This window comes from Heterodontus francisci, chromosome 22 (assembly GCF_036365525.1).
Source record: "Heterodontus francisci isolate sHetFra1 chromosome 22, sHetFra1.hap1, whole genome shotgun sequence".
In the NCBI taxonomy this organism is placed as follows: domain Eukaryota; kingdom Metazoa; phylum Chordata; class Chondrichthyes; order Heterodontiformes; family Heterodontidae; genus Heterodontus; species Heterodontus francisci.
In genome coordinates, this window is record NC_090392.1 from 78,080,957 (window position 1) to 78,108,718 (window position 27,762).

General features: G+C 39.8%; 1 protein-coding gene across 2 annotated transcripts in view; it reads left to right on the forward strand.

Annotated features, from left to right (window-relative positions):
* Window positions 1–27,762, forward strand: part of sorl1 (sortilin-related receptor, L(DLR class) A repeats containing) — a 185,587-nt gene that overhangs the window by 20,589 nt on the left and 137,236 nt on the right. For both annotated transcript variants that reach the window (XM_068054134.1, XM_068054135.1), the window contains exon 2: window positions 19,579–19,695. In XM_068054134.1, coding sequence (XP_067910235.1) covers window positions 19,579–19,695 — 117 coding nt within the window. The remainder of the gene's footprint in view (window positions 1–19,578; window positions 19,696–27,762) is intronic.

Sequence of the window (27,762 nt, forward strand, 5' to 3'; positions counted from 1 at the left end):
TTTTTAGGTAAACTTGTTTGGAAACTGTTAATACAGGGAAGATATGCTGAACCTTTGTAAAACTCTGGTTAGGCCCCAAATGGAGTATTGTGTCCAGTTTTGGTCACCACACTTTAGGAAGATGTGAGAGTCCTTGAGAGGGTGCAGAGAAGATTTGCCAGAATGGTCCCAGAGATTTTATTTACAAGTATAGGCTGGAAAAAATGGTGGTCTCAGAACCAAGGAGGTTGAGGGGAGATATAAAAGTGTACAAGATTATGACTGGCTTAGTTAAGTTAGACAAGGAAAAAGTGTTCCCATTAACTAATGGTACAAGGATTAGGGGACACAGATTGAAGGTTTTGGGCAAGAGATGCAGGGGGAATATGAGGGAGCACTTTTTTTTTTACACAGTGGGTAGTAATGACCTGGAACTCGCTGTCCACGAGAGTGGTGGAAGCGGAGACAATCACTGACTTCAAAAGGATGTTGGATGGCCTCTTGAAGAAAATAGACTTGCAAGGCTATGGGGGTCGAGCAAGGGAGTGGGATTGAGTGAATAGCTCGGGAGAGCCTGCATGGACTCGATAGGCCAAATGGCTGCCGCCTCCTATGCCATAAATGACTGGCTAAAATATTCTTAGCCCAGACTGCCATGTAACAAATTTGAAGTAAACATAAAACTGATGTAGTTAAACCATTTAAAAAAAAAAAGTAACTAACATTGTGCTTAGAAAAAGTGATCATTAAAATTCAAGGTTGGTAGCACAGGTTAACAACACTGCTTTTGTTTAGTTGCAGATAGATATAAATTGTTGGTACTGTACAAAAATGACATCTAATATTATAACTAGAACATTTCTTCCTTTTGAGACAGCACAATTGGTTAGTTTGCTTTGCTTCAACTTTCATTGGAATATTTTTGTAACTTGTATCTTTAAAGTGCTTATTATTGAAACTATGAATGTTTTGGAACTTTCCCATTCTGATAGTGGATGTTATGTTACTTCCTGGTTCAAAATAACCTTGAAATATGCTGTCAAGCATGTTTTGCAACAATGTAGCATGTAGAAATGCGTACATAAGTAATTACAGTATATAATCTATGGAATACTTGAGTGAACGTCTGTAATGGGATAGTTACCATTATAGGAACTTCTGATGAACTTCAGTATTTTTAGTTTTGAAGGACAAGGCTCTGTTTTCTAATAAGATTTCAGTGGGTTTCATCTTGTACAACAGTGACTTCTTCCCACCCCATGCTGTCACCTTGAATCCCCAAAGGTCTGTCTCCACCTCCTTTGTCACCTGCGTGATTCTCCTTGGTAACCTAATTTGTTGACATTGGATCAGCTTACGTGTGTTTACCACCAACATCTAACACGGCAATATATAGAAGTTAGTGTGGAAACAGGATATTCAGCCAAACCAGTTCATGTTGATTTTACTTTTTTTATTGAGTAACTGGTCCTAATCACGTTCACCTACCTATTCCCATTTTCCTATTTTATTTGCTTTTTTTTTTTCAATCCACCTATCTAATCTTAAAGGTTGGCACAATCTCTTTTTGCCAGCCTCCTGAGTTCCACACTCAAATTCCCAACCTCATGGAAATTTACTGCCCAAATCCTGTGTGGCACAAAATGCAATGCAATGTTATGTTACCTTTTTGATTTTCATCAACCTCCATTGGCTTAATCTAGAAAAATTTCCAGGTATCTCCTCCCTAACTCTAGTATCTCCTCTCAGCCTATGACCCTGTTTGCCTCCTCTGCTGTAGCTCTGCTTAGCTTTTTGAATTTCCCTGCCCTCTTCTACAAAATATTGTGACTTTTAACTCTCTCTCATCCTAAAAGGAATTTTATTTTCATTTGTTCTGCAATACTGATGTAATGCTTAATAATTCAAATTGTTAAATTTCACAGAAGCAAAATTTTGTCATTGAACATTTTAAAGACAGTAAACGGAGCTAGAGTGATTTGATATGTTAATGAGCTTTCTAAAGTGAGCTGGGACAACCATCAGACTGTTTGCTACTTTTAGGTTTGAGATGCAGAACATTGTTGACTTTATTCTGAGTATTCTGTGATTGGTTTTTCATTTCATTGCTGGGAGCAAGTGATCTGTCTAGGTCTGTGAATGGTGTGTGGTGGGTAAGGGGGAGTGGATTTTTGCATTGTTGGGAGATGTGCAAAAGTAGTGCATGAATAAGTCATCCCCTTTCTTTCTCTGGTGAGGATTTAATATTTGATTTGTGTCTCCACACAGTTTAGTTGAAATTAACAGCTCCAGCCTCAGAAGGAATTTACCTGTACTGCTGTGGCACCCTGATGCTTTAGTGTCCTATTGATAGGAATTGTTGACTAGGTGTGGCTACAGCAAAACCAATTTAGCTACATGTACGAATTATCAGTAGAAAACATCTTGCATGCAATACAGGTAACTGTATTTCAAAGTACATATTTACTGAACAAAAATCTAGCACCATTTGAGTGCCAAACTTTGCAGTCTTTTTCTTTAACCAAGACTTAAAATTCTGGCCTGAATTTAACAGAACACATCTTGGTGCAACCTTGATTTTTTTTTTTTTTGCCCAGCAGTTGGAAACGTAATTTGACTTCTTCAGAGTGATTGCTAACTATGTTGATTCGCACAAGACCTGATAAATCTGCACTTGCTCTCCAGCTAGAATATGGTTGGTGGTTGCTTGACTTTTGCCATGACCTGCTCTGTTGGAGTTCCTCGTTGTTTGTTGGGGTTGCTTTCTCCTGTTGACCTGGAGCAAATATTCCGATTGATCGAACTGGCCCTCCATACAATTTTGTTGCTGTTTCCTTAGTGCTGAAATCTTTTGTTATCTGCTAAAGTGGCATATAGCATGGGTGATGACTAGTAAACAGAAATCGAAGGAAATGCACGCAGTCATTAAAAAGTACTCTTGCACTTCTCTTACCATTATGCCAGCAAATAAACAAAAAGGTTGAAGTACGCATGCAAATGGATTTAGCCTTTTCTTTGTGTCTGAAGTCCTTGTCAAGGCAATTTGTGTCCATTTTGAATGATGAACAATTACCTTTTAAAAGTTATGTGGTCAGCGGCTTGTTACCTAGGCCTCAATTGGATCTTCTCCTCTTGCACTTGTTTTTCTTTCCCTTCCATTTTTCTCTCTCTCTCCCTCCCCCAACCTCCAATAATGAATCAACTTCAACATGTTTTATGAAGAAGGTAAAATTTGTGGCATGGGAATTAAGTTTTTTTCAAATTTAAGTGTTACTCCTTTCCTCTTTTCATTTGTACATTACACCTCTATTTACAAAACCTAAAACTGAATTGCTAGAGAAGAATTCAATAAATGCTGTCCTTGCCAATGATGCAACATCCCGTGAATGAATAAAGAGAAAACCGATGCCATCAGGATTTATAGTTTAAAAAAAAAACTATTATAAAAAATTAATCATAACTTCTTTAATCATCTGTCATTCAGTTTCTTTTTGTTTACCTAAGTGTTTGAATTTGGCAGCATGGGTGAGTTTAAAATATGCTATTAATGCTTAACTACATTTTTATGTTTGGCTCTACTGATACTGATTCTGTTCTCTCTGTTCTTGGCTTCAGTAACCTGTTCACGTGAGCACTGATAATTGTCATTTCGTATGTATTCATCCAAATATGCAAATATCAACCGAAACGAACAAAAGAAAAAAGCCTAATAGATGGACAGGCTCCCTCCAAAGAATTAGCTTGTGTTGATCTATTAAATTGTCAAGTAATGGTTTTATCTCCTAGTGTATCTCTTGACAATGGATTTTAACTTTAATATTCCTTTGCTGAAATAAATGTGGACAGTTCACATTACTTGCACTTTTGCATATAAATTTATTTTTCCTAATGTTAGTGCAACAAAATATTACCCCTGCCAATGAAATGTACGTTTCAGTAGTGAACTACCTCTCAGCAATAGCATCTTGCCAACAATTGTTATTTTCAAGGATCGACAAAACTTCCCTCAGCCCTTTTTTTTACGTCGTAGTAGTATAATCATGGAATTGTTAAAGCAAAAAAAAATTTTGCTGGTCTGGTTCAGGTTTTCTTAATAGTTGTGATTTCTGTAGCAGCTCATGAAATAAATGTCAAATATCTTGAGTCCACAAGCAGAAATTAAGTTGTTTCCATGCATAGGTTTGAATTTGTTAAATTTATTTTTTCAAATGTCATGGGATTAAAAACATAGCCACTATGCTTCCTCCTCCACCCAGCAATGGTTCTGGGACTAAATTCACTCTTTGACATAATAAGCTGTACAGACCGAGATGGTCCCAGATTCAATCCTAGGCCATTCCTGAGAGTTCGCATGTTGCAACAGGTCACTGGAAAGCAACCAGGTGTGAGAGTTCTGTCTGCTTGTTCTTCCCCCATGTCTTTTTTCTTCTGTGTCACCAAGGTCATTTATACTCCAGTTGCTGTCCTATCTGATTTGATTAACAAATAAAAGAAAGAACTTGTTATTTAAAAATTGTCTTTCACAACTTCAGGACATAGCAAAATACTTTACAGCCAATTAAGTATTTTTGTAGTATATTCTATTCTGGATATGCCTTCAGCTGGTAGACCTTCATGCAAGCTTTACCCTGGTAATTACTAGGTGCAAAGCAATTTCATCAATATTTTAAGAAACAAAATTCATAATTGAAAAAAATGGGCCAACAAAGTTGGTTTGGGAAATTATGTCTCACTGTGCCTCGATTTTAATATGAAGCCAAGTTTAACATAGTGTCAGTTTTGCTTTCATCCAACTGAAAGTTGATTTACTTCTGGAAACTAACTTTTTATGAAAAAATCCATAAACAAAGGCACAATAGTAGGAAGGCTCATATTTTGACACCGTTCCAAGTACTTGTTAATGCCATGGCCATGCATTATTTAATTTTCACCTGGAACAAAGCTACTTTGTTCTCTCTAATTTCCAGATTATTCAGCCTGGTTTGAATGTGTTTCATTCTTAAAGTGGAAATGTGTTCTTCATTTTGAAATTTGGTAAGGGGGTGACTTCTTCCTTCAAAACTTAACTTAAATTACAGAATTTTCTTTATTTCACTATAGCATTACCACTGAAATTAATAGTCTATGCAGTTGGTGTTAAGAAAATGAGTAATCACATAACCCAGTTCACACAAGAAATGCTCTCATTGAGTAGATGTGTTGCCTTGCATGAAGGTAGGACCACATGCCGATCAAATGTGCAATTCACTGTTCTTGGCATATTTCTTAGGCTTAAAGTTGTTTTGTATTTGTCATTCCAACTGTAGCATTATTAATGTTTAGCCCCCACAAAATAAAAATTCTCATTCTTTGCCACCTGAAGTTTTCTAAATTTATATAATTTTGCATTTTTAATTTTCAGCCAACCAACCCAGCTGGATTGTTTTTTTTCTTTGAGCACTGACTTATGTCGATACTTTATTGCTACTATTGAGGTAATCCCTATAGTTGCCTGTCCCACTTGAGAGCATTATAATGACACAGACAAAATAATAGCTCCTGGTTAATTGAGGTCAAGGGCTTCTAATTGGTGGAGTTGAATTTTAAATATAGAATCAGAACACTTGAAATTCAGATGTTCATTAACCAAGTTTGAAATGTATAACATGCTACTCTCTCTTTCCATGCAATCTAGTTACTTGAATTTGTTGGCTCTATTGTCTCTACTATACAAGTTACCACCTTCTGTGTAAAGTAATTAAGCTGAGAGGGGAAAAACATAATTCAGATTTGAGACCATGCCCTCTGCAAAATTTCTCATAACAAAGATAATGTTGAATTAATCCATATCCTTTTAGAGACTTAAGGAACGTAAAATTTCTTGTATTGCTTTTTCTCCGATTCAAACATTACAAGTTTCCACTACCTTAACCTTGTAAATGATCAGTCCAAGCTATGTTTAGTTGTCCTTTTGCTGTACTCTATGCAGTGCAGAGTATTTCCTTTTAGAGTTCCTTTTATAGATCAAAATGATGCAACAAACTAAAGATCATCATTTCCTGAGATTTGTACTTTTTAAAAAAAAAATAAATCTTTTGAGCCATACTGTCTGAGCTGCTTTTCTTACTTCACATCTATAACCGACAGGTGGTTTCAGCAAGCTGCTCACACCTCCGCATCCCTTTCTTGCGCTTGCTTCCTGTGACCAGCAGGTTGAGGTTACAGAGGAAAATAATACCATTTTAGTTTTTATTTCCCATGCTTATTTGCATCTAGGTACCTTTTTTGAATTTATCCACTTTTTTAAAATGGCATTGGTCAGCCCAGCTTTCCAGTCTGTCCAGTTCCATTCCTGTTTAGTCTGTGTTTCCCTCAATGTCAAGGTTGAAATCTACTTTGTTTTGACCCCACTTCCAAATCATATTCGTACATTTGTAATCTGCAGTAGCCTACACTCTGATCCCTGAGGAGGCTAACAAGTCACCTTCCCTATTGATGCAGCTTTATGTAGAACTACCCTTTTGATTTTTCGGATTCACCAATTTCTGATTCACTGCAAATCATCAACCCTTCCCTTTCCCCTTCCCCTGTTCCCCATTCTTTGCTTCAAAGTCTTGTGATCTGGTCTCCTACATGGCACTAGCAAAGGCTTGCTAATATCTAAATATGTAATAAATCGCCATTTCTTTGCTCACTCCATCTGCTGTTTATGAAACAATAGATTTTCAGATTTGACCTTGCTGTCAAAGTCCTGCTGATTGGTACTTATTTCATGCCTCACTGTTCTTTCTATGTATTTCATGAGATGCCTCGCCTCGCATCTTTCTCTAGTTTTCTCTCCTATCTTCCATCATGCCCACTTTGAGCTCAGCCTATCTGAGACCCACCTCCTGTTCCTTGATCCTATTCCCACTAAGCGACCCATGTTAGCCGATATTGTAAAGGGTTCTCTCTCCTTTTAAATCTGCCCACTGGTTATTGACCCCTCCGCAAAGGGAAGAAGGTTTCTTCCTATCCATGCCCCTCATAATTTTGTAAACCTCAATCAGGTCCCCCCCCTCAGCCTTCTCTGCTCTAAGGAAAACAACCCTAGCCTATCCAGTCTCTCTTCATAGCTGAAATGCTCCAGCCCAGATAACATCCTGGTGAATCTCCTCTGCACCCTCTCCAGTGCAATCGCATCCTTCCTATAGTGTGGCGACCAGAACTGTACACAGTACTCCAGCTGTGGCCTAACTGGCGTTTTTATACAGCACCATCATAACCTCCCTTGCTCTTACATTCTATGCCTCGGCTAATAAAGCTCTTTTGGTCATCTGACCTAATGTCTCCTTTTGTAGCTCTGTCATGATTTGTTCTATGATGCTTCTGTGAAGGACCTTGAGATGTTTTATGTTACAGGTGCTGTATAAATTTAAGTTGTTTGTTACTGCCGTCAGAAAGCCCTCATGTTTTTCCTACGACAGAAAAATGCTAACTGGTGCCCATCTTTATACAACTTTTTAAAATTAATTGGTGTTTATATTCTTCTAATCCTTAGTCATTATTCCTATTTCTAAAATTCTAAAGATGCCAGCAACAACTTGCATTTGTATAATGTATTGAAAACATTCCAACCCATCTTCACTGTAGCATTGACAAAAATTGATGCTGAACCAAAGAGAGTAGGAGGGGTGAATAAAAGCATGGTCAAAAAGCTGGGTTTTAAGGAGAGTCTTGAGAGGAAAAGAAAGTGGAGATTTGAAAAATTTGAGCATGGGGTCTAAATGGCTGAAGGTACATCTGCCAACTGCACAACAGATCCGCCAAAGCAAAGCATGATTAGCGCATTCAATCATCTTGACAGGTTCTTGTCATACCCACTCGCCGATGGTTGAGGTGAAGAATATGAAGCATAGGGAGCTAGATGTAGCCCTGTACTGTAGGACCGGGTCAGCAGGTCTGCTGTTTTTTTTTTGTCTTAATCTGATTTCCCTTTTTAGCTATGACTAAAATTTAGTTAAGATACCTATTTGAGCCATTGAAAATTTTCATCCCATCATGACATCGTGAAACTCCTTTTAATTGTCTCCTTTACCTTTTCTATTTAAATTTCACAATTATCTATTCCCTACATCTAAATCTGCATCTGGATTAGTGAATAATTATACAAATTGGCTGACCCACAAAACTTGAATGCTATTAATGCTTTACCAGTCTGGCAGTATTAGTGCTAGTTGTTTAATCATTTAGATTGGATACTTTTTTATTTAACTTATTTCCTCTACAGGGTATTCCAGATTAAGATCAAGCAAGGCTTTGAACTTTTCTAACATTAAAACAAAACCGGTTTACAGCTAGAGATGCATACAACCTTAAGTTAATAGTACAACTCAACTCCAAATGGGCAAAATTCTTTTGCTTTGGGAGACTTGAGAGGTTAATTCTCTGACCTTTGGTGTTCTTCCAACCTGTCTTGTGTACTGGCTGCTTTTATACCCTTCTCACTTGCAAAGCTCTTGTAGTTTTCCATTTGCTGTCTCTCTGGTGCAAAAGCAGTTTGATAATTGACAGTTTTCCAATTTCTCGAGTTCTAGCGAGGCAACTGTTTTATCTTTAACTGTATCACTTATCCCTGAAAAGTACGTTGTCTTAGCCTTCTAAATAGTCTGAAGCAGTAATATTCCTTTTTCCTTTTTGGCCTCCTTGTCTCGAGAGACAATGGGTAAGCGCCTAGAGGTGGTCAGTGGTTTGTGGAGCAGCGCCTGGACTGGCTATAAAGGCCAATTCAAGAGTGACAGACTCTTCCACTGGTGCTGCAGGTAAAGTGGTTGTCGGGGCTGTTACACAGTTGGCTGTCTCCTTACAGTGCTGCCTCTTCCTGCCAAATGCTGAGTCTCTTCGACTCTCCTCTCTGCAGCCCCACCTTTACAGCTGTCCGCCAGCTCTGGCGATTGCTGGCAACTGACTCCTACGACTTGTGGTCAGTGTCGCAGGACTTCATGTTGCGTTTGCAAATGTCTTTAAAGCGGAGACATGGACAGCCGATGGGTCTGATACCAGTGACCAGCTTGCTGTACAATGTGTCCTTGGGGAATCTGCCATCTTCCATGCGGCTCACATGGCCAAGCCATCTCGAGCAGTAATATTAGTACCTCTCAAACTTGGTCAGTCTTCCAGGAATGCCTTCTAAATTATCAGTTTAACAATTCTGTGTTCTACCTGTTAATTCACCAAATTCTGCTCTTTGAGCAGTCCAGGGTTTCTAGATTTTTTATTTTTTTTTGTTTGTTTTTTAAGTCCCAAATTCTTCGCACCTGATGAAAATTTGGCCCTTACAAGTCTAGGTCACTTTTCTCCAAGTGTTTTATTCCAACCATTGTCTTCAGAGAGATTCTATCTTCAAATATTCCTTTGCAATTGTTGAAAGTTCCACTGGGAGTATTGGATTTCACTATAGATAACCCTCAGTACTTATCCAAGATAAATTGATGAAAATAGTATTCCTCAAGAGGCCAATTCAGTCTGTGGTTTGTGTCATTGTAATATAAACAGACTTCCCTCCTTGATGAGCAGTCATACAATTTTTTCCCATTTTTTCTTTTAATGAGAAAAACGGGAAAATTTGAACTAGAAACCAGCATTACTACTTGAAGATTAACAAAAACAAATGTGGGTCCATTACAAGTGGAGTCAGGAGAACTTTTATAATGGGGAGTAAGGAAATTGTAGAAAACCAAACAAAAATACTTTTGTCATTTTCCTGGAGGAAAACACTTAAAAACTTCCCAGAAATAATGGAGAATCAAGGGATTCGTGTAAATGAGGAACTGCAAGATATTAATATTAGTGGAAGAATAGGTCTAGAGAAATTTATGGGATTTAGAATAAATAAATAAATCCCCTGGACTTGATGATTTACATCCAAGAGTGTTGAAAGAGGTGGCAGTAGAGATAGTAGATGCATTGGTAGTTACTAATTCTATAGACTCTGGAATGGTTCCTGCAGATTGGAAGGTGGGAATTGTAACCCAACTATTTAAAAAAGAGAGAGAGAGAAAACTGGGAAGTACAGACCTGTTGGCTTAACATCAGTCGTAAGGAAAATGCTAGAATGCATAATAAAGGATGTGGTAGCAGGACACTTGGAAAATAATGCTGGGATTGGGCAGAGTCAACATGGATTCGTGAAAGGGAAATCATGTTAACAAACCTGTTGGAGTTTTTTGAGGATGTAACCAGCAGAATAGATAAAGGGGAACCGGTGGATGTTGTGTATTTTTAGATTTTCAGAAAGCTTTTGATAAGGTCCTGCATAAGAGTTTAGTACACAAAATTGGAGCACATGGGATTGGGGTGGGAATATACTGGTGTGGATTGAGAACTGGTTAACAAACAGAAAACAGAGAGTAGGAATAAATGGGTTGTTTTCAGGTTGGCAGACATTGACTAGTTAGGGATCAGTGCTTGGGCCCCAGCTATTCACAATCTATGTCAATGATTTGGATATGGGGATTAAATGTCATTATTTCCAAGTTTGCAGATGACCCAAAACTAGGTGGAAGTGTGAGTTGTGAGGAGGATGCAAAGATGCTTCAAGGGGATTTGAAGAGGCTAAGCAAGTGGGCAAAAATTTAGCAGATGAAATACATTGTGGAGAAATGTGAGGTTATCTACTTTGGTACAGAAAAAGAGTATTTCTTAAATGTTGAGAGGCTGGGAAATGTTGAACTTCAAAGGGACTTCGGTGTCCTTGCTCATGAATCACTAAAAGCTAACATGCAGGTACAGTAAGCAATTAGGTAAATGGTATGTTGGCTTTTATTACAAGAGGATTCAAGTATAGGAGTAAAGGTGGCTTACTGCATTTATATGGAGGCTTGGTGAGACTGTACCTGGAGTATTGTGTGCAGTTTTGGTCTCTTTACCTAAGGAAAGAGATACTTGCCATGGAGGAAGTGCGATATAGGTTCACCAAACTAATTCCTGGGATGGAGGGATTGTCCTATGAGGAAAGATTAAATAAACGGGATCTTTTATTCTCTGGCGGTTAGAAGAATGAGGGGTGATCTCATTCAAACGTGCACAATTCTTGCAGGACTCTGCAGGGTAGATGCAGGTAGGATGTTTCTTCTGGAGAATCTAAAACCAGGGGACATAGTCTTAGAATAACGACAGACCATTTAGGGCTGAGATGAGGAGGAATTTCTTCACTCAGGGTGCTGAATGTTTGGAATTCTCTGCCCCAGAGAACTGTGGAGGCTCAATTGTTGAGAATGTTCAAGACTGCGATCGATCGATTTCTACATAGTAAAAACATCAAGGGATATGGGGATAGTGCAGGAAAATGGTGTTGGAAGTAGAAGATCAGCCATGAACTCGTTGAATGGCCTAGCCGGCTCGAGGGGCTGAATAACCTACTTCTGCTCCTGTTTATGTTTGAGAGCAATTGGCTATCCAACAGCTTCGCATTTCTTTTTTCTTCTTCTTTCTTTTGGGCCTCCTTATCTCGAGAGACAATGGATACGTGCCTGGAGGTGGTCAGTGGTTTGTGAAGCAGCGCCTGGAGTGGCTATAAAGGCCAATTCTGGAGTGACAGGCTCTTCCACAGGTGCTGCAGAGAAATTTGTTTGTTGGGGCTGTTGCACAGTTGGCTCTCCCCTTGCGCCTCTGTCTTTTTTCCTGCCAACTACTAAGTCTCTTCGACTCGCCACAATTTAGCCCTGTCTTTATGGCTGCCCGCCAGCTCTGGCGAATGCATCATAAATTCATCAGTGCCGTTTCATTCCAACAACCAGCAATATGAGTGAGTTCTCACTTTTTTTTTGTAGCTGAATTCCAATAGATGTGCTTCTTCAAGGTAATAGTGTCCTATCAGAATTATCTGTCCATTGCATTCTCACTTTGCGTACGTTGCCAGCCAACTATTGTGGGTGATTGTGTTCCTAAAGGTCAAGGAGCAGCTCCTATCCTCATTCATCTTGTCCTTCAGTTGAAAGGACAAAAGCTTGCAGACTAAGTGTACAAAAAGATAATCTGAACTAGAGGGCACTGAATATTGCCTTATGTGTAGAATCTGTGCTCGAATCCAGTCCCCATGCAGATGGAATAAACTCTTCGCTTCTCTGATGGCTGTAGGTTAGTCTGGGATGACATGCCAACAGGAAATGGGAGTTAGGATACAACACAGAATTGGTCATTGTTCAACTACAGGCAGAAATATCTCACTGGTTTGAATCAACAGTGCTGAAGAAGCTCAAGTATCTGTTTCATAACCCTACAGGCTAACCACAGTCATGTCTGACCAGAGAATGCACATCATTGAACTTGGAAAGTGGACAATTGGCTTATCTCATCCCTTGAGTGTTAAACTAATCAAAAACTTGTGGTGAAGTAGTATTCTGCAACATAACTGGGCACACAAAGGAAACCACAAGCTGCCTTCTTTAATTCAGAGATACTATTTGCTCATTTTGCCCAGCAAATTGTTAAGAATGAGGAAAAAAAGAGTACTGACAGAGATTGAGGTTAGATTGGTTCAGATGGATTGTGCCCAAGTCAGTTTTAAGTATGCTAATTAAATAACTGATTATCCAGCTCAGTGGGACTGTCCTCACTTATCCAATCTTGCCCAAAGTGCCTTCAGCAAAGACTTCTCTTGGAAGATAGGGATAGGATCTATTCCCATTTGGAAGAAAATGGGCTCATCAGTGATGGGCAACATGGTTTTGTGCAGGGAAGGTCATGTCTTACCAACTTAATAGAATTCTTTGAGGAAGTGACAAAGTTGATTGATGAGGGAAGGGCTGTAGATGTCATATACATTGACTTCAGTAAGGCGTTTGATAAGGTTCCCCATGGTAGGCTGATGGAGAAAGTGAAGTTGCATGGGGTCCAGGGTGTACTAGCTAGATGGATAAAGAACTGGCTGGGCAACAGGAGACAGTAGTAGTGGAAGGGAGTTTCTCAAAATGGAGACATGTGACCAGTGGTGTTCCACAGGGATCCGTGCTGGGACCACTGTTTGTGATATACATAAATGATTTGGAAGAGTAGCAGATAGTGAAGGGGACTGTCAGAGAATACAGCAGAATATAGATAGATTGGAGAGTTGGGCAGAAAAATGGCAGATGGAGTTCAATCAGGGCAAATGCGAGGTGATGCATTTTGGAAGATCCAATTCAAGAGTGAACTATACAGTAAATGGAAAAGTCCTGAGGAAAATTGATGTACAGAGAGATTTGGGTGTTCAGGTCCATTGTTCCCTGAAGGTGGCAACGCAGGTCAATAGAGTGGTCAAGAAGGCATACGGCATGCTTTCCTTCATCGGACGGGGTATTGAGTACAAGGGTTGGCAGGTCATGTTACAGTTGTACAAGACTTTGGTTCGGCCACATTTGGAATACTGCGTGCAGTTCTGGTCGCCACATTATCAAAAGGATGTGGATGCTTTGGAGAGGGTGCAGAGGAGGTTCACCAGGATGTTGCCTGGTATGGAGGGCGCTAGCTATGAAGAGAGGTTGAGTAGATTAGGATTATTTTCATTAGAAAGACGGAGGTTGAGGGGGGACCTGATTGAGGTGTACAAAATCATGAGAGGTATAGACAGGGTGGATAGCAAGAAGCTTTTTCCCAGAGTGGGGGATTCAATTACGAGGGGTCACGAGTTCAAAGTGAGAGGGGAAAAGTTCTTTACGCAGAGGGTGGTGGGTGCCTGGAACACGTTGCCAGCGGAGGTGGTAGACGCGGGCACGATGGCGTCTTTTAAGATGTATCTAGACAGATACATGAATGGGCAGGAAGCAAAGAGATACAGACCCTTAGAAAATAGGCGACATGTTTAGATAGAGGATCTGGATCGGCGCAGGCTTGGAGGGCTGAAGGGCCGTTCCTGTGCTGTAATTTTCTTCTTTTGTTCTTTGTTCTCTTTCTAAATCTAGTTATATCTGGAGATCCCAATCGATCTATCCTTAGTCCCCCTCCTCTTTCTCATCTTTAAACTACATCTTTTTGGGATATCATCTGTAAACATGGAGTCAGATTCAACATGTACACTGACGATGTCCAGCTCTATCTGTTCATGGCTTTTTTTCTCCCAAACTCACCATTGCTACTCTGGTGTCCAATCCTGGATGAGCCACAATTTTCTCCAGTTGAAAGATTTAATCCATTGGGCTGAATTTTACAGACCCGGTGGGTGGATGTGGAACATGCCTCCCCGAGAGGCCCACCACGGATCTCTACGCTGGGAAGGCCCGGCCCCATATTGGCGGCGGCGAGGCCTTGTGATGGACCCTGCTGCTCGGTGACAGAAACCCTATTTAAATATGTAAATTAATGTAAATACCTGAAGTAATAACTGTCATGCACCTGTCTGGGGATCCGAGGCGGAACACTGGGGAAGTGGGAGCAGGGCCAAACCCATCTTGTGTAGGGGTTGGTAGGAAGGGCTACAATGTATGAACTTGGAGGGGGGGGGGGTGCGACGAAGGTCAGGTGGGCAGGGGAAGTGTTTTGTGGGGGGGGGGGGGTGGTGAAGATGGCAAGTAATGCATTGCATGGTTATGGGGGTGGTGGTGGGAGAGGGGCAAGTTAACTGTTTTTAACATTTCTTGTAAACTCTTTAAATATCTTTTAAAATGGCATCACGCTTGCACGAAGGCTGCTGGCACCATTGCTGGGGATGGACAGCCCACCCCCTCCACGTCACCGGGGTCCACCCTGGCCATTTAAATGAGCTCTGCGACGTGCGGTCCGCATGGGCGGACTGCCATTGTTTATGGAAGCGGGAATGTAAAATGCAACCCGTTGTCTTCATCCCCTACCACAAACTCTATCTTTTGCCACCAATTACCAGTCTTGATTTGAACAAGATTTTTTGCAATCTCGACATCTTGTTTCCTGTCCCTTTTCCTCTGTCAAAGGCTTCCACTTCCTTCACATTGCCTCAGCCTATCTGCTACTGAAATATTTATCTCTGCTTTTGTGACCTCCAAACTCAACATTTCCAGTGCTCTCCTGGCCACTTTCTCATCTTCCATCCTTCATAAACTTCAGATTACAAAAGTCATTAGCTTGTATCTTATCCTATCCCATGCCAAGTCCTGCGCACCCTTTACCCATGTTTGCTGTTCTACATGAGGGACCAGTCGCCAACACCTCCAAATATAAAACTTCTCACCATGTGTTTGAATCCCTTCATGCTTTTTCCCCTTCCTTTACTTCCTACATGCCTCCAAATTCGGCCTTGTGCATTCACTGTGATTTTTGGTGATTTTGTTTGAAAAGCCCAATCTGTACACCTGATTTTGTTTTTCCATAGTTCTTGTAAAGTGTTGTTTCATAACTTGTGCACCTGGTCTGTAGATGGGATGTAACATTCTGTGGTCCTTTTCCACTCCATGTGGTAGAAAACATGGTCAGCGGTACCTGACCTGTTGCACTTGAATGCAAGTTGATCTAATAAACTTGGGGCTCATTTGGCTCGGTGGCTCATTTAAGCTGGTGAAGTTCTGGTTCCTGTCTTGCTTGAGTGAAAAGATTCTTTGTTTTAAGTGTTACATTTGTGGAAGGAACTGTGGGAGGATAAAGCTGGAAAAGCTTACATTGCTAAATGTTCGCAGAGAGAATGGATTATGGTACTATTTATAGGACATCTTCAGTTTCTAGTTGAAGTTTGGTTAATGTGCGATACTGATATTTCAATAATGGGGACGGTTAGGTATGATACTGTTATTTCTCCAATGTTTGGATGTAATTATTGTGTACCTAAACAGGGTGATTTTTTTTTTTTTAGTGGAGTAATGAATTCTGAAAAGTTGGGCCAGGGAGCAGATACTTTGTAGATTTGCTACTTGTATTATGGCTGGATTTGGCCTCCCACTCTACTCTTCATTAGACTACAAGTCATTCTAGAATGCTGCAATCAGTGTGCTCACCTGCACCATCACTCCTGTCCTTGCTAAGCTTAACTGGCTTCTTGCCCAGAGGTTGGATTTTAAGATTGCTGTTCTTTCTGCTTTTCCCCACATTGCTGCTCCCACCCTCTAGAACTCTGAACAGTGGCTGCCTTCTCATTTCTGTCTCCACCATCGATGGTTGCTCGTTCAGCTGCTTTGTCCCCTGGTTTCTAGAACTCGTGCTGTCCCTCTCCCTGCCTTAAATCCTTGAGTTCCTCCTGTTGGAATACACTTCTGCTTCCAACATTTTATCCCACACCCCCTCCCCACCTAGCTATATGTTCACTTGCCTGTCATGTAAAGTGCTTGGAAATGTTTTTTACGTAAGTAGTGAGTGCAACATAAATTGAAAGTCGAACTAACATGACTCCACTACGTCTTCATTATTAACCTGAAAATTCAAAATTCATAACCTATCTCATGGTATTCCATTAGTGCTGCTGTTTTTTTTTTTGTTTGTTGGGATGATGAGGTAGGGAAGAATGAAAAGATATCGAGGACCAAACATCAAATATACTTGCCACAGTAGAGTCCTTTTTTTTTTCAGAAAAAAAATTCTCCTCTTTCTCTCCTCCCCCTCTTTCTTCCCCGCCGCCAAACAAAAAATGGATGGGTAAGTTGACATTGGAGAAATATTTGCTGTAGCTAAGCAAATGATTGCACCAGTTCATTATTTTGCTAATGGTTTAAATAAGTGATTTAATCTGCTGTAGTTGTAGTACTGCAATTCATAAAGTGGCCTATTAATTTTTTAATTGCTGTGTTCCAGTGGGCAATATTTGGCAAGTTGAAAATTCTACAGCAAAAGCAAACAGTTTTTCAATATGTTTGTTTAAAAATATACCCCAGGGAGGGTAAACCTGCACATTTAAAACTTCATAATTCCTTTACTTTGCTTCTTCCAGTCTTGGGCTAGTGGGGAGGAAATGATATTACTTTCTACCCATTTTGCCTTTTTATTATGTCGGCTATTGAATATTCTAAAATGAGAGCTCTTCATTCAGTTATCCGCAATTCCCTCGACCATTCTTTTGGCCATTAACTCTTTTTTTTTTTTAACCTAATAGCACCTAGATTTCTTTTTTAAAAAATCTCTGATCGCTTTCTCTTTTCCGCCCCCGCCCCCCCCACAAACCCCAAAAATTGAGATGAATCTTGGTCAGCCTGTGGTATCTTGACAAAGTAGCTACCATTCATCCATCATCCATGGCTCAGTTGGTAGGATTCTCACCTCCTGAGTCAGAAGATTGTGGATTCAAGTCCTCCTCCAGAGACCTGCCCAAAGAATTTTGGGTGACCGTCTACTGCCATACTGACTTGGTGTTTTTGGATGAGATGTTAAACTGAAGCCCATCTGCCTGCTCAGGTGGGCGTAAAACATCCCATGCAATATCCAAATAAGAATAAGGGAGTGTTCTCTGGTGTCCTGTCCAATATTTAATATCTCAGCCAACATCATTAAAACACAATATCTGGCTATTATTGCATGGCTATTTGTGGGATCTTGCTGTGTGCATATTGGCTGCTACATTACAAGCACAACTATGCTTGAAGTACTCATTGGCTGTAAAACAATTTGCGATACCTGAAGTGGAAGGAAGGTTTTCTTTCGTATGTGGAGCAAGTGTTTATGGGTTATTTTACTGTGTGGATGCAACAATGGGTAAAAGCAGGATCAGGCTCAAAACCGTCTCTAGTTGGGATCTGTCTTGCCAAAGTTTAGGCTACTTTGAGAGGAGTTTTATTTTGAAAAATTTAATTTTTCTCACTGCACAGCAGCATGTGTTATGAGAGCCTAACATTTTTGCTGCAGAACATTTTTGTATACACTTCACAGTTCTGAAAGCTGTACAAAACTTGTAAATACTATGCATAAACAAGGCATTTTCTTTCTTTAGCTCAGTTCTTGCCTTATGTAATTTGGAGTAGCAAAGGTAATATTTCTATTCATAACTATTCATGATTATCTAGATGTGCTCTAGTAGCTCATGGCTTTCCAGGCAGCAGCACTTCTCACTACTTCTTGAAAATTATGTTCTATTTTTGCCTGTTTTAGCTGCAAAACTGCTTGGAGAAGTCAAAGCATTTTCATACAGAAATCTAAATCTTGGCTATGTTAACATTTTGTGGTTGATGAGTATTGTGAGGAGGAAGATGAACAAACAGGAGCATTAACTAATCCAGAACTTTGTTTTAGCTTAAACTTTTTAATACATGACTACTGGGAGGAAGCAGGCTTCTAGTAAAATCCCCGTAGGGTAGACTGCAGCACTGAAGAAATTCAAATTGTTTGGAGAACTTTAGTTGAGGCAACGAATGTTGAATTAAAATTTTTTTTCCTGCCTTTTATTGCTACCTTGTGTAAGCTTCAAGTGGAGAATCTAGTTTTGCAATTATGCTCACGTGTTCTGTAGGTGAAACATTTTAAGATGTCTGTATTTAAAAGCAGTGTAGTACTGAGTAGAAACCTTTAAAATGCCATTTGCAATGGGTAATCTTTTTTTCCAACATTAAAGCTGCGAAGGTGGTATTTGAACAGTCCAAGGAATGAAACAAATGGGTGCAAAAACTGCATGCATAGTTTTATGATGGTCCTCAGTTTTCAGAATTTTCTACCTCTACCATGCAGGGCTAGTGTTCCAACAGCCCAAAAGTGATGCAGAAAACATGGTACAGTGTGACATCACTAAAGCTTTATTATTGGGCTGCCATCGCAAATTAGCCTCGGCATTTCATAAGTATCAGCCTGATATAATATAATATGCTCAGGTGCATAGTGGGGCTTAAATTCAAAACCTTCTGACTGCAAAGTGAGTGCTACCATCTGCCAGCTCATCAGGAAGAGCCCATGATCCCTTTTTTTTTTAAAGTTTAAAAAATGTTCAGTGCTTGCATTCTTCACAGTACCTTTTCATGTCTTAACTGAAATTCTACATGAACATTGTTCTGAGGCTATTCAAATTCATTGTTAACTTGTTAGTACTACTTTTTTGTGGTGTAAAAATCAGCGAGTGAGGAAAATCTCTATTAATTACACTGTAATCTGGTTACGAAGAGGGATATTCTGAGGCCCATATTTGGTGGCTTGTCTGCCCATGTAATCAGGACAGTAAAGAAAAACTTGCATTTAGAATAGTGCCTTTCATGACCTCGGGACATCTGTCAATGTCGCTGCTATAATGAAGAGGAAAAAGACCAGTGGTGGAGAGATGTGTACATTTGATTTTTTTCACATGCTTCTTTGAGCATAACAATGAGCTGTGTGCATTCTGTTTATCAGTTGAGTTGATCAGGCATTTGAAATAATTTAACGTCTTTCTCTGTGCCTGCAAGATTCTGGACAGAAAACGCTTGCACTCAGTGCCACATTCACTCTCCTGCTCAGACTTGTATTCTCTGCAGATTTTTCCTTGTCTTCTGAGTGCAGCATGAGATCTTTTTTTATGCAGAAATATGGAATCATTTTTATTTTGAACTAACAATTGTGACATCAAATTCTGTAGTGAACATAGATGTGAAAACATCTGTGCGTTATGAAATAAGCTATTCATTGAGCCTATTTTGTGTTTGCAAATCGATGCTGACATCTGCCAATATTTATAAGTGCACTTCTAATGGAACTGTCTTGTCATTTAGACCATCGCATACTGATGAATATTAATGTTGCATGAATTAATTGCAGGTGAACCTCAACGATTCTCACAATCAAATGGTTGTTCACTGGGCTGGAGAAAAGAGCAACATAATAGTGGCACTTGCTCGGGATAGTCCAATCTTGCAGAGACCTCACACCAGTTCTGTAAGTAAAGCATATAAAAAGTCAGTTTTCAGTTATCTCACCTGAGGTGTATAATTTGGAAGAACTTGTAAACTTTCTGGTTTCTTCAAAAAAAAACTATGAAGCTGTAAATGCACTATTTATAAATTCATACCAATAAATTTATTCCAACTCAATCTGGCATCTTGTCATGTTTAGTTATGTTCCCATTGAAAAATAGTTAAACATGGAATGGTATATATTTGTATAAAAATACAACTTGCGTGTAATTAAAAAAAAAAATTCTGCTGGGGCTAAATGCAAATCATTCCAAGTAATATACTTCACAGTGGGTTTGACTTGTATTCAAATTATGTTGAATTATATTGAGTTGGGTAAGAATAAGGCTGACTTCAACATGATTTTGATACCTGAATTTTGATCATGTTAATTTGTATTTGGCAATGAGTAGTTGTAAAAGTTAATTTGAAGCATAGCACTGCATAAAAGGATTTCTGTAGTTATTGGAAAAATTCTACATTTCATAATTGTTAACCTCATAATGAAATGGGAAATGATTCCTTTACATTTGACAACTTCCTTAAGACTCCACAGATTAACATTTCTGTAATGTGTGGCGTTTTTGTTTCATGGTATATTGTGTAACTCCCTACCTAGCAGCACTGGGTGTGCTGGTGCAGCAGAGACTGAAGTGATTCAAGAAAGCTGCTCATCACCACCTTGAGGATGGACAACAAATAATGGCCTTGCCAGTGATACCCACATCCCATGAACAATTTTTTTTTTCAAAACCCTGTGTACCTCGAATAGTTTGGAGACTGATGTGGTTCTTGTGCTTCCAACCCTTTTCTATTTTCAGAGTTTGGCGTTATTAGGACTTGACGTTGTTCCTTGTTCAGTTGAATTTGTTTCCATTTTTGGTTTAGTTAATTGTCTAGTAGTGTTAATTAACTTAGTTTGGTGCAGAAAATACCCAATAATAGTTGCAAGGTTGGTCGGATTGTTTTTTGTTTTGCAGAGCTGTGTTCATCAGTGTGCAGCTGCCAGGGAGTGTTGCACAGTTGATGCGTTACAATTTCTTCCTGAAAGGTTAAGTGCTGTGGTGCAATTGTTGAACGTCAAGTATTGCCCAAAAAGTAGTAATTCATTACAGTCTGATCAATCTAAGTTTTTTGTGAGCTTAAAAAAAATTGACATGATTTAAATTGAGCAACATAAATATCAGACCAAAGTGCTAATTTAGTCCTTAAATCAAATTGGTTTATCAGATAATTTCAATTGACCAACTGATAATTAAGAGTAAACCATAACTATCTTGGTGTTGAAGTAACTGGAATTGAATAAACCACTTCCACTTTGATATTGGAGTGAAGGTCTTCTCTAAGGCCATAATTTTGGCAGTTTGTAGCAACTTTCAGAATTCTGGGATGGATTGGTAACCTGTGCCTGGTTCTGCTGACCTAGTTGATAATGGCCTTCTGGTAATCTAAAGTTCCTCTTGAGGCTGTTTTTGTTATACTTTGAAATGATCATCTTGAACTTTTCAACTGCCAAAATTCTATATTATAGCTATAATTTTTATAAACTACCCTAAATCAGACTTGATGCCGAGTTAATAGTAACACTAAGAATGCTGGAAACAATTAAATATGCTTCTGTCAAAAAGTTTCATTTTCCAACATTTGGAGAGAAGGCTTGAAGGGCTAAATGACCTACCTCTGTTGCAGTGTTACCTGCAAGAGTTCCTTAAGGTTCTATCCTTGGCCCCCTCCTGTTCCTCAGCTACACATTGTCCCTTTAGAAACATCATCTGCAGATATGGGGTCAGTTTTCATATTCTTGCTGATGACATTCAACTGTACCTCACCACCGTCTTTCTGAACTCCCGCATTGTCTGTCTGACAGATTGCTTGTTCACTTTTGGATGAGCCACAATTTCTGCCAGTTAAACATTGGATAGATCAAAGCAGTTGTCTTTGGTTCTCTTGTCACCGATTTTCTTTTCTCTTTGGAAAGGGTTTACCAATTGCTTGCTAACGTGAGACAAAAGAGCTAAAACCATATTTCTCATCTGGAAGTCGGTTCAGTTTAATTTTTTTTGTTAAGTACATAAATTATAGTTATTTACCACTTTTGGTGAAATTCTTAGCTGATATTTTGCATATTTCCAAACATTTTCTTGATCCCTATGATTTGGTTTAAACTCCAAGTATAAATAACTTAAACAGAGTAAAAGTTAAAAGCAAAGCTAACATGAATCCATTAACTGGAATAAATACAATAACAGATGGAAAATGATCCTGATGTCTCGTATGATAAATTTTACTTTTTTGTTACTGGAATTTCGCTACTTTGTGAACTGGCAGTAAAGCCTCCAGCAATTAAAAAAAATAAATAAATTGCACACCTAGCCATCATGCAATTGAAAATTCACCCAACTGCCAAGACTTCAAATTGGTACATTGCCAAACTGAGCTATTGTAAAGATCTCCAGGTTTCTCTAATTGAATCTGTTAAAATTTTAAATGGAGAATGTAGACTAGATTGGGCAACATAGCAGGAGTAGGCCATTTGGCCCCTCAAGCCTGCTCTGCCATTCAACAAGATCATGACCCATCTACCTCTCAACATAATTTTCCTGCACCAACCCCAGTATCCCTAATGCTTTTAATATCTAGAAATCTATCGAGCTGTCTTGAACATACTCAATGACTAAGCCTCCCCAGCCCTCTGGGACAGAGAGTTCTCAAGATTCACCACCCTCTGAGTGAAGAAATTCCTCCTCATCTCAGTCCTAAATGGCCTGTGCCTCATTCTGAGTCTGTGTCCCCTGGTTCTAGAACCCCCGCCCCAAACAGCCAGGGGAAACATTCTTTCTGCACCTACCCTGTTGAGCCCTGTAAGAATTTTCTATGTTTGAATGAGGTCACCTCTCATTCTTCTAAACTCTGGAGAATATAGGCCTAGTCTCCTCAATCTCTCCGCAAAGGATAATCCCAGGGATCAGTCAGGTGAACATTGGTTGCGCTCCCTCTGTGGCAAGTATACTCTTTCTTAGATAAGAAGACCACAGCTGCACACAATACTCCAGGTGCGGTCTCCCCAAGGCTCTATATAATTGCAGCAAGACTTCTTTACTCCTGTACTCAAATCCTCTTGCATTGAAGGCCAACATACAATTTGCCTTCCTATTTACTTGCTGCACCTACATGTTCTCTTTCAGTGACTTTAAGAACAAGGACACCCAGCTCCCTTTGGACATCAGTACTTCCCAATTCTCACCATTTAAGAAGTACTCTGCATTTCTGTTTTTCCTACCAAAGTGGATAACTTCTCATTTTTCCACATTGTATTCCATCTGCCATGTTCTTGCCCACTCTTTTTTTAGCCTGTCTAAATCCCCTTGAAGCTTCATTTGCATCCTTCTCACAACTCTGTTCTACCTAGTTTTGTGTCATCAGCAAACCTGGGAATATAACATTTTGGTCCCCACATCCAAATCATTGATATGGATTGTGAATAGCCTGCAGTCACAGTAGTCACAGCCTGCCAACCCGAGACCCATTCATTCCTAAAATAAAAGCAAAATACTGTGGATGCTGGAAATCTGAAATAAAAGCAAAGTGCTGGAAAATTCAGCAGGTCTGGCAGCATCTGTGGAGAGAGAAGCAGAGTTAACTTTTCAGATCAGTGACCCTTCTTCAGAATTGCTATTCTGTTCTGATGAAAGGTCACTGACCTGAAACGTTAACTCTGCTTCTCTCTCCACAGATGCTGCCAGACCTGCTGAGTTTTTCCAGCACTTTCTGTTTTTATACCCGTTTATTCCTACTCTGTTTTCTGTCTGTTAACCAGTTCGCAATCCATGCCAGTATGTTTTTCCTCCCATTTGCTCTAATTTTGTTTACTAACCTCCTGGCTGGGACCTTTTTATTGAAACAACAGTATTCAGGCGAGTTGTGTGATGGTCTTTTATACTGTTTAATCTAATCAGAGTTACTGAATTCTCATTTATCAGCTTCCTTCAAACATTTACCTGACCTTTTTTAGATATCCAGGGAACCTCCTTTACAATGACTTTGCATCCCTTTATATTGAGCTTTCCTGCAACCAAGAGGCTTTATGGATGTACAGGAGATGCATTTGGAGAGTTTCTAAATTTTCTGTGACAGCTTTTTGCCCAAAATGATTTATGGAGCTCTTTGCTGTTTTTTTAAAAAAAAAACAAACAAAAAACACACTTTCTCACTGTTTGTGTCTTGGTCTATACAACTGTTGGCTGGCGTACAGCATATTGCACAAGTTATATTAATTAGGATCCTTTTATTTGAAATAGAAACGGAGTTACTGTACCCAATTACATTGAGAAATCTTAGTGTTTTACTAATGATTTAAAATGCTCAATAACTTCTAATCATTTTGATCTGAAATCTTTGCTTTAGTTGCAGTTAAAAGAAAGGTTTGGAGTGGTAGGTTGCATTCCTGAACATAGTGCTTGTCCTTAAACTAATCAGAGAACAGTCTCTGTAGGCCTGTTCCCAAACCCTTAATATATCTTGGTCAAAATTTTCTTCCAAAAAATTCTGAGCAGATTATTGATTTAAAAAATGTTTTTTTTATTTATTTCTGTATTGGAATAAATTGCATTTATATAGTGATATGACCGAGGCGGGAGGAGTGCACTGTTTGTTCTGGTTCCACTTCTCCACGGGTTACAACATATATTGAAATTTTTTTCTCCACTTACTGATACGGTCAATCATAGACTTCATTTTTACCCCAGAATAAAACACCAACCAGGTTTCTTTAATCAACAGCAAAATTATCAGTTTATTATAAAACCAGTTTTAACCAGTAATGAAGTGAAGCACAGTCATAGAGAGTCAGAGTTTTACAGCACAGAAACAGGTCCTTCGGCCCAACGCGCCTGTGCCGACCATCAAGAACCCATACAATCTAATCGCATTTTCCAGCTCTTGGCCCGTAGTCTTGCATGCTATGGCATTTCAAGTGCTCATGTAAATACAGCTTAAATGTTAAGGTTCCTGCCTCTGCCACCTCCCCAGGCAGTGTGTTCCATAAACACGCAGATTGAAATATTAAAGTTCCCTTTTTACCTTAGCCCTTCATACTCTCACTCTCGCGCACGTGGGCGCACATATTGGTTAACCAGAAAAAAAGGATTTTTGTTTTCAGAGCTCTGTTACAGACCAAAACAACTTTTGGGCTGAAAACTTGCTCATTCTTGACCTGGGACCTTCCAAAACTGGCATACAATCTGGTCTCTGAGTAAATGGGTCACTGGGATCTTTTGGAATAGTTCTTTTCAGGCAGCGTTGAGAATTAAATTAGCAGGCTTTTTTTCAAAGAAAGCAGATAAGTTGACAGTGGACGTCTCGGAGTCTTGAGAGGTGCTGGAAGGCTGTGCTGGGTTGTGGTTGTCTTCCTTAGGAATTTTTATTTTTCTCTTTTTTGTTTCCTTGAATTCTTTCCCTTTTTTCTGCAGGCTGTTGCTTCTCTGCACACATCCTCCCTAGTTACCAGGGTTTCTGTTCTGTTTTTAGTTTGTCATGTGATAACCAGTAACTGTTGTCAAACAAGTCCTTTTCGTGTCCTCTTGACTCTCGCTTGGGCAAAAACTGGCCCAACATTTCTTCAGTTTGACTCTGAATTTCTCAACAAATATATTTAATAAAAACAGAAACGCTTTCATAACGAAAGCAAAAGATCTGAAGGTGTTTGAGTTTTATAAAATCCAAATCTAAAGCAATTCGGGCTACAGAAAGAATAACAGGTCACTTGACATGAACATTACAAATTATTTTGTCTCACTCCTAGAGGGAACAGTGATGAAATATGAAATGAACTAGAGGAATTATGAAATAAAAGTCAGCTGTTGAACTGAACTACAAAAATGGACTCATTTTGCTACAGACAAGATGGAGTGGAGGTCAGGTGACCCTTCCTGTGCTGTCAATAAACCAGTTTGGCTGTTGAAGACGGGAACCCATTATCCATGTCTGATTTAACTTTGGGGAAAGCACATTTGAAATGGGAAATTGCTCATTCCATGCTAACGCCGACTTTTACAGATACAGACTCCACAGCCAAGACTAAGATAATAGGTGTGAAATAGCACCACTTTAGCAGAATGGACCACATTCGGATGCCATCATGTAACAATGGTTCCCATATCCTGGAACCTTGTATGAATCTCCCCAGGGAAGCAAGCCCTTAGTCACCTGACTGAAAACCCAACCTCACCAGTTTCTACCTTTTTTAAAAAAAGGCCTCTCTGGGAGGGGAGAGCCGTGAGACCGTTACATCAAAGCAGGCACCCTGCTGATAACATCTTTTAGTACTGCAGCAGAGAAATTGCCAGGTGACTTTGGAACTCCCCATCTGCAAAAGTGAACCAGGATTTCCACCACTGACTTCGGGTTGAGGCTTAACCACAAGGAGCCTGTGACACTTTATCCTTTTCAAGACCACGAACATTCTTTCTGAAAAGCGTCAAAAGTTTTTCTTTTAAAAGAACTATCTCTTTTACAATGATTGGATTCTAATTGCAAGCTACCTTCTATTTTTCGTGTGGGTGAAGTCATGAACGTCTTTCAATTATCATGGAAATTTTTTAATCTGTTTAACCTCCAAGAAAACCTATTGTTTGTCCATTTATTTGACCTTTAAAACACTCTTTTTAAAGTAATTTTAGTCCCTATCTGTAGTCAGTTGAGGTGAAAAGTGGAAGTCACTCGTACCACATCTTCAAAGAATTCAATAAGGCTTGTGAGGCATGACCTGCCCCTCACAAAGCCATGCTGACTGTCTCTAATCAAACTATGCTTTTCCAAATGATCATAAACCCTGTCTCTCAGAATTCTCTCCAATAATTTGCCCACTACCGACGTAAGACTGACTGGTCTATAATTCCCAGGGTTATCCCTATTCCCTTTCTTGAACAAGGGAATAACATCTGGTACTACTCCAGTGGACAGTGAGGACGCAAAGATCATCGCCAAAGGCGCGGCAATCTCTTCCCTCGCTTCCCTTTAATATCCTTGGGTATATCCCGTCTGGCCCTGGGGACTTATCTGTCCTCATGTCTTTCAAAATTTCCAGCACATCCTCCCTCTTAACATCAACCTGTTCGAGCATATCAGCCTGTTTCACGCTGTCCTCACAAACGACCAAGTCCCCCTCACTAGTGAATACTGAAGCAAAGTATTCATTTAAGACCTCCCCTACCTCCTCCGACTCCAGGCACAAGTTCCCTCCACTATCCCTGATCGGCCCTACCCTCACTCTGGCCATCCTCTTGTTCCTCACATAAGTGTAGAACACCTTGGGATTTTCCTTAATCCTACCCGCCAAGACTTTTTCATGTCCCCTTCTAGCTCTCCTAAGTCCATTCTTCAGTTCCTTCCTGACTACCTTATAACCCTCTAGAGCCCTGTCTGATCCTTGCTTCCTCAACCTTAAGTAAGCTTCCTTCTTCCTCTTGACTAGCTGTTCCACATCTCCTGTCATCCAAGGTTCCTTCACCCTACCATCCCTTCCTTGCCTCATTGGGACAAACCTATCCAGCAGTCGCAGCAAGTGCTCCCTAAACAACCTCCACATTTCTGTCGTGCATTTCCCTGAGAACATCTGTTCCCAATTTATGCTCCCCAGTTCCTGCCTAATAGCATTGTAATTCCCCCTCCCCCAATTAAATATTTTCCCATCCCGTCTGCTCCTGTCCCTCTCCATGACTATAGTAAAGGTCAGGGAGTTGTGATCACTATCACCGAAATGCTCTCCCACCGAGAGATCTGCCACCTGGCCTGGTTCGTTGCCAAGCACCAAATCCAACATAGCCTCCCCTCTAGTCGGCCTATCTACATATTGAGTCAGGAAACCTTCCTGGACACACCTGACAAAAACTGCTCCATCCAAACTATTTGCACTAAGGAGGTTCCAATCAATATTAGGGAAGTTGAAGTCACCCACGACAACAATCCTGTTACTTCTGCACCTTTCCAAAATCTGCCTCCCAATCTGTTACTCCGTGTCTCTGTTGCTATTGGGGGGGATCTATTGAAAACT